The 8,072-nt window shown below is 42.0% G+C and overlaps 1 protein-coding gene across 1 annotated transcript; it reads right to left on the bottom strand.

The window, feature by feature from the left end:
• Nucleotides 1–4,569: 4,569 nt before the first annotated feature.
• Nucleotides 4,570–5,532, bottom strand: LOC118846894 (olfactory receptor 10K2-like). Its single transcript, XM_036755575.1, has one exon. It carries the CDS (start codon nt 5,512–5,514, stop codon nt 4,570–4,572), a length of 945 nt encoding a protein of 314 aa, XP_036611470.1. The 5' UTR covers nt 5,515–5,532.
• Between the last annotated feature and the right edge of the window lie 2,540 nt (nt 5,533–8,072).

Below are 8,072 nucleotides of genomic sequence, written 5' to 3'. Positions count from 1 at the left end.
GTGAGCTCAGATGAACATTGGGGTGGGAGAGGTTGTAGAAGCAGTTGGGAGGACATAACACTGGAGAGAAGCTGTGAGCCATGTTGGAACAGGTAATGGGAGTGTGGAAACTGGAGAAGAGTAGACTTCACTGTCAATGTTACTGCCAAAATGTGGTGACTAAAGTCACTTCCCTAACGTGTACATCTGATCATGTCACCTCCCTACTCAATAAACTGCAGTGGCTTCCCGTTGCATCCAGGATCAAATGCAAAATACTCTGTTTGGCATTCAAAGCCCTTCATAACATCGCGTCCTCCTACCTTTCCAGTATTCTTATACTTTATTCCCCACCATGTCCTCTTCAATCCAGCGACACTGGCCTCTGGTCTGTTCCACAAACAATGTGTTCCATCTCTCAGCCCTAGGCATTTTCTCTGGCTGTTCCCCATGCCTGGAATGCTCTCCCTCCTCCACTCTGGATACTGGACTCCTTGACTTGCTTCAAGTCCGAACTAAAATCTCACCTACTATGGGAAGCCTTTCCCTACTTCTCAATTCTAGTGCCTTCCCTCTATGAATTATTTCCTATTTATCATCTATATAGCTTGCTTTGTATATATTTATTTGCATATTGTCTGCCTCATTAGATTGCAAGCCCCTTGAGGGTAAGGACTGTCTTTTGCCTCATTTCATATCCTCAGTGCTTAGCACAGTACCTGGCACATAGTAGGTGCTTAATAAACATTGAATGGTTGATCGATTACTTCTAGTGGGCAATCTTGAGATGGATCCATCCAAGAGGTAGTGAACCTCTTGAAATAGCATTGGGAAGAAGTACAATGTTGGGAATGAATAACAGCATCAGTAGAATAATAGAAAGCCTAAAGAATTCTAATGACCAACATTTATATGACACTTTATGGTTGGCAAAGTACATTATCTCATCTGATCCTCATCAACAACCCTAGGAGGTAGGTGCTATTATCATCTCCATTTTACAGATGAGGAAACTGAAGTTGAAAAAGATTGATTTGCCCAAGGTCACACAGCCAGTGAGTATCCGAGACAAGATTCAAATTCAGGTCCAGCATTCTTTCCATTGAACCACCTATTTGTAGTGATAGGGAGCCAGAGCTTTGAAGTTGAACCAAGTACAATAGTGAGCAACTGGGAGTAGCAAATCTTGTCTCTTAATGGTGCCCCACCTAGGGCAATACTATGAGTGCTGAGGGTTATACATGTCTCTATTGGGTTGGGGGAAAGGTGTGGGGAGGGGTACTGTTGGAAAGGGGCAAAGCATTCCCTACTCTTGGATAGAAGTCCTCCTTGTGTTCTTTGTATCACCAGCACCTATCATAGCCTGGCATATAGTAGGCATTGGTAAATACCTACTATTGGTAAATATAGTAGATAATTGGTAAATAGTTGGTAAATATAATTGATAAAAATTTAAAGAGATGGTGAAAAAAACCAGTTAAATTGGCAAAATTTGGTAAAGATAGGAGGTTTGGTAAATACTTGTTGACGATTTAATGTGTAACAAACCCTGCTCTGTGTTTGATGCCTTGTGATCCTGAGTGCTTATAAGGTGGCAGGTGGCCAGTCTTTTGACATTGAGGTTCTCAGGTTTCATCTGGGTGGGGTCAGATTAAACTGAGAAATTTGTAATAACTATCTCTCTCATTTATCCTCCTCTAGCCCCAAAGTGTTCTTCATGTCAGGAAGAAAACTCTGACACAGAGATTGTGCCAGTTACCTGTATCACAAAAACTCATCTCCTTTTTCCTCTTTCACCAGTGACTGATCTTTATCCTTCTGGATTTTCAGTTTGGATTCTGCTGTAGTTTGACATATATACCTTCCTGTCTCTCTTTATTCTATGTCCTTTCTTGTCTCTGGGCTTCAGGCAGACTGTTTCAGGCAGTGTGGTGTAGTGCAAAGAGCTATTGTAGATTTGGAGTCAGACAATCTGGGTTAAAATTCTAGCTTTACCACTTAACACCTGTGTGACCTTGGTCAAGTAATTTGTCTCTCTGGGTTTTAACTTTCACTCTAATTTTTCTTACTTCCGTAGTATCTAGCCTACTCTTTCCCCTCAGCAAATCTGGGGTGTTTGGGGAGTACATGTTTTCTTTGTGTATCCTTCAGATAGTTGAATTGGATGGTGCAGATGGTTGGATGTTTGTATATTTAAGGTCATCTCCTTCCCCCATCTAATAACCCCTAATGGCTCCGTAGTACCCCAAGGATCAAATAAAAAATCCTTTGTTTGGCATTTAAAGCCCTTCATTATCTGGCCCCAGCTTACCTTTCAAGTCTTCTTAAAAGGAGAACTATTCAGTTTGATCTGATCATCTTTAGACATCTACTCAGAACAAATATCCTTCCATATTCTGTGATCCAGTAACATGGGCCTCCTTGCTGTTTCTTTCACATGGCAGTCCATCTATAGACTCAAAGCATTTTCACTGGCTGTGTCCCATTCGTGGAACTCTCCCCTTCCTTATCTTTGCCTCCTAGCTTCTCTGGCTTCCTTCAAGTCTCAGGCAAAATCCTACCTTCTAAAAGAAGCTATTCCCAGTTCTCCTTAATCTTAGTGCTTTCCCTCTGAGACTACCCTCCAATTTATACTGTACAAATCTTGTTTATACATAGTTGTTTGCATGTTGTCTCTTTCCCTATCCCTTAGACTGTGAGCTCCTTGAAAGAAGAGACTATTTTTTTTACCTTTCTTTGTAAATCCAGAGGTTATCCCAGTACTTGGAACAAATTAGGACCTTATTAAGTGCTAATCAACTGATTTTTCTAGCTCTAAGTTTTACGATGCTTTCCCATTAAGGCTCATTCCCATTTGCCATCCTAATCCTATTCCACACTCAGCCTTAATTTGCTTCTAGAAAGCCTTCCTAGTCTGATCCCATTTGTTTGCTTTCTCCAACCTCTCCCAATCAATTTGACATTAATGTATGTCCTGGTCAGGTAGCTAGGTGGAGCAGTGGGTAGTGCATCAGGCCTGAAGTCAGGAACACCTGAGTTCAAATCCAGCTTCAGACACTTACTAGCTGTGTGACCCTGGGCAAGCCACTTAACCCTGTTTACCTCAGTTTCCTCCTCTGTAAAATAAGCTGGAGAAGGAAATGGCAAGCCACTCCAGTAACTTTGCCAAGAAAACTCCAAATGGGGTCATTGAGAGTCAGACAGAACTAAAAAATAGCAAAATGTTCTGGTCACCTTATCTAGCTTGAAACTCCCACAGTGGTATGGGTCATATGTCCTTCTATCTTTGGACTTTGAACCCTGCAATCAGCAAGGAGAACCAGGCATAATATGATGAGGGACAACTGGCTATAGATTTGAAAGGAGTAGCATCCATGCTTAGCTATTCAGAATAAGTTGAAGCCTGTGGATAAACTATCCTACTCTATTTTCCCTGGAAGAAATGTACAAATAACTTTATTTCCTGCTCTTTAAGCCCCATTGGCTGTAATGCTCATGTTTTGGATGAAAGCCTTAGGGGCATCTACATCAAAACATACTTTTCTGAAAGCATGAGTTTGGTGAAAAGTGGGTGGTGACATTGGTTTAAACTCACACTGGATTGAGACCTGGTTTGAATAGGAGGACTCCACAGCCTATTACACACCTGGATTCTGTAGGGCTAGTGATAGTGCTACCCTGTCTTGGACAGGGCTCAGCTAAGGGGAATGGAGGCTTTGGGGAGTGTGTGGGGGCATCACAAGGTGAAGATGTGGCTAGATTAACAGAACATCATGTAGCTTCTCATACATGACACAGGGACATAGGAATAGAGAAAAATTTTGACCTCAGTCCCAGATATCCCTTTTAAGTGAACCGACTTTTGAAGTAGAGAGACAGATGGATCAACTTAGTAACTTTTAGTTTCCTTATCTTTCTTAGGTTGTTGGAGGGCAGCATCTCTGCATTAAGAGAAGATCAAGGGGATCCATGGAGATGAGAGTAGAAGAACTGAAATAGCTAAAAGAAGGGGAAATAGGAAAAGAAAGGTGAAAGGTTAAGGGAATCAGGTTGAGTAGTTCTCTCTCTTCATATCTAAAATGGGTGATTTTAAGGAGAACATTGACCAGTTAACATTAGTTTATTTACACAGAGGATTGAGCAAGAGAAAATAAGGGGAAAAATTCAGAAGGGGAATTGGTTAGACTGAAGGAAGAAATTTCCAATATTGGTTGAATGAAACTACAGTAGAGGCAGCAGAGAAGGTTGGAAGAATACTTGTCTTTATTAGATGTTCAGAAGTGATCATATCAGGCTGAGTAATTCTCCTTTCTTGGCAGTGTAAGCTCCATTTGATAGGAGAGTCTGAGAGGCAGATTCCTTACTGTTTTATATGGTGTAGAGGAGAGATATGATACATGTAGGAATGAGACACTTTCAATGGAAATATGAGTATTAGAAATTGCAGTTCCCATACTTTCCCACTAGGGGAGAAAGGAGAAATGGCCTATGGTCTTAGAAATTCTGGAAAATTGACCAGTCAGCATTGGGGAAGTTGTCTCACCCTCCTCCCCACTTAGGACTTCATGGGGTTGGACAGAAGATTTAATATCATTGTTGTGTGGAAAAAAATGTTCTCCCTATGACTCTTCTAAGTGCTGACTTGAATTCCTTGTTTCTCAAGCTGTAAATCATGGGATTAAACAATGGGGTAAGGATGGTGTAGGACACAGATATCAGAGTGTCCTGGCTGGAGGTATAGTTGGTCTTGGGTCTTAAATATATGAAGGAGGCACAGCCATAGTGGACCGTGACAACAATGAGATGGGAGGCACAGGTGGAGAAGGCCTTGTACCTCCCTAAAGAAGAGGGGGATTGGAGGATGGCAAAGATGATATGGATGTAGGAGACCAGGATCAATAGCAAGGGGATGACCAGGACCAATCCACAGAGCATAAAGATGACCATTTGACTGAGGTGATTGTGGTAGGAGGCCAACTTGAGGACAGGGGAGATGTCACAAAAGAAATGGAGGAGCCTGTTGGAGGAGTGGAAGGGCAAGTGGAACACCAGAGAAGTGATGATGATGGAGACAGTAAAGCCACAGACACAGGCCATGGCCACTAGCCACAAGCACACCTCATGGCTCATCAGCACTGTGTAACGAAGAGGATTGCAGATGGCCACGTAGCGGTCATAGCCCATGGCTGCCAGCAGGAATGAATGAGAACATCCAAGAAAGAGGAAGGTGAACATCTGAATAGCACAGCCCACAAAAGAGATGACCTTCTTCTGGGACAGGAGGTCTACCAGCATCTTGGGCACAATGACAAAGGTGTAGCAGGTCTCAGAGCAGGAGAGGACAGCGAGGAAGAAGTACATAGGTGTATGGAGGGCTCGCTCTAGTAGGATGGTGGACAGGATCACAGCATTGGTGCCCAGGGTGAATAGGTAGAGAAGGAGGAACACCACAAACAGAAGCCGTTGTAGTCCAAACAGAGATGAGAAACCAAGAAACAGAAACTCATTCACAGCTGTCTCATTGGTCCTCTCCATAGAAGAAACATTTTTCTGGGGGCGGGGACAGCCTGAAATGAAAAGCCATGGAAAGATGTCAGTGGAATTTCAATAAACACTGAGTAAGCAATTACTATGTGAAAGGCATAGTGCCAGGCACTGGGAAAACAAAGATAGAAACAAAATTTTGTCAAACTGGATTGAGTAGAATTTCCTTTAGCAGAATAGGAGATGAGTGCACAGGTTAGGTGCTCCCAGACATTTAATACCAAACCTTTGTTTCTTCTTTACTGTTTATCTATCTAATATCCAAGAAGATGCTGTATGAATCTGACTTGGTATTTCAGTTTCCCAGTCCAGGAACCGTGAACCTCCATTACCTTTTCAAACTATCCATTACACTGCCACCACGATAAACTTAAACACCAGTTTCAGTATGTCACCATCCTGATAAGGAATTTACAAATCTTTAATCTCAATCTTATCAGGTCTAAATTCCATTTATGGCCCTTAGTATTCTTAGGATCATAGCTAGGAAGCTGAAAAGGACCTTAGAGGGGGAAAGATTACAAGCATTTACTAAGTCTCTAGCTCCTTAAATATGACCCCCTCATTTTGCTGATAAGGAAACTGAGGGGCAGAGATGGGAAGTGACTAGGCCAAGGTCATACAAGTACTAAGTTGCATAAATGATGAATCCAGTTGTTCTGTCTCCAAATCCAGGGCTTTTCCTACCGTGTCAAGATGCTTCTCCTATTTGTCCAACTTTAAACTCCCTACTGTCCTAAGTGAACTCTAGTCTGGGCAGTCTTTTCAGGTCTCCTGTACATATCTTTCTCGTTCCTCTTGCTGATCCTTTGCCCATGTTACTCCTCCATCCTGTAAAGCCCCCTCTCTTCTTTTTCTAACCTCCCTATTGGGCCCAGCTCAGAGGCTTTTTCCTCAATGAAGATTTACCCTATTCATTCAGGCCAGTCCATACCTGAACAGAACCAGCAGCTGGTCATCCAGCCTCTGGAAGACCTCCAAGGAGGGGGATTCACTACCTCCAGGGGTAATTCCTTCCATTTTTGGAAGTTATTAAGACGTTTTTTTCCTCTGAGATCAAGCTTAAATTCATCCATCGTGACTTCAAATCTTTGCTTCTGACCCTGGGGCCAACAGACCAAACGCAATTTCTTTTCCTCAAAAAAACCTTTTAAAGGCTCCAGAATCTTCCCTTATCTAGGTTAAGAATAGCAATTTCCTCTAAAGGCTTGTAATATGACATCAGCTCAAAACTCTTCACTATCCTCCTTGCTCTCTTCTGGATTCTCTTTAGCTTATCAATATAAATATTCTTCCCCAACGGTGGCACCCAGAAGGAAGTGTGTTCACACTTACACTATGTATGCTCTGGTCAGGTACAGAGTGATTGTCATCTCCTTAGTTCTGAAGTGATGTCTCTCAATGCGATCCTAAAACACAGCAGCTAGGTGGAACAGTGGATAGAGTGACAGACCTGAAATCAGGAAGACCTGAGTTCAAATCCAGCCTCAGATACTTACTAGCTGTGTGACCCTGGGCAAGTCACTTAATCTTTCTCCTCAGTTTCCTCATGTGTAAAATGAATTGGAGAAGGAAATGGGAAGCGACTATCTTTGCCGAGAAGACCCCAAATGGGATTACAGAGTTGGACACAGTGAAAAGACTGAGCAACAACTGACCACAATTGCACTTTAATTGTTTCAACTACTTTAATCATAGAAGTTAAACCTGGAAGGGAACATAGAAGTCTAGTTCAACATCATCATTTTATAAATGAGCAAACTGAAGCCCAGACAAAAGAACTGACTTGCTCAAGGTCAAATAGCTAGTAAATGGCAGAACCAGGATTAAAACTTTTAGCAGTATGTTGTAGTGGAAAGAACTCTGGTTTGAGACTGGAGACAAGGGGTAGAATCACAGCTCTGATAATTTTAACTGCCAATCATTTTTGCCTCTTTGGACCTCAGTTATCTCACCTGTAAAATGGAGTTAATAAAACAAGCATTTTCACTTCAGGGTACAATGGAAAGCCTTCTAGATAGATTTGGAGAATGTGTGTTTGAATCTCTGATTCTGCCGTTTACCATCCGTGTGGAAAGAAGAAAACAAACATTTATTAAGTGCCAGGTGCTTTATAAATATTATCTCATTTAACCTTCATAACAACCCTAGGAGGCAGGTCCTATTTTTATTCCCATTTTAGAGTAGAAGTAGAGGTTAAGTCACTTGCCCAGGGTCACACAGCCAATAAGTGTGTGAGGACAGATTTGAACTCAGATCTATCCTGATTCCAGGGCTGGAGTTCTATGCACTCCACTACTCAGGTACCTTGGTCTAGTACTTAACTTTACTTGGTCTCTATTGTCCTTATTTGAGAAAAAGAGAGAATTGGACTAGCTAGTCTCTAAAGTCACTTCTAGCTCTAAATCTATGTTTCTACTGTCTTCTGATGACTCTGATGAGGTGGCTGTGCAACAAAGTCTTGGTGAATCCTTAAGAGCTATGGATAGATATTATTACAACAACAACAATAACTACTGTGATTACTACTACTATGACTGCACTGCTGC

The sequence above is a fragment of the Trichosurus vulpecula genome, chromosome 4 (assembly GCF_011100635.1).
Source record: "Trichosurus vulpecula isolate mTriVul1 chromosome 4, mTriVul1.pri, whole genome shotgun sequence".
Taxonomy (NCBI): domain Eukaryota; kingdom Metazoa; phylum Chordata; class Mammalia; order Diprotodontia; family Phalangeridae; genus Trichosurus; species Trichosurus vulpecula.
Note: the sequence above shows the minus strand (reverse complement) of the source record. Positions and strands in the feature narration are given on the sequence as shown.

Excerpts from the sequence above, each read along its gene's own strand:
- LOC118846894 (XM_036755575.1), bottom strand. The coding sequence starts at position 5,514 with ATGGAGAGGACCAATGAGACAGCTGTGAATGAGTTTCTGTTTCTTGGT.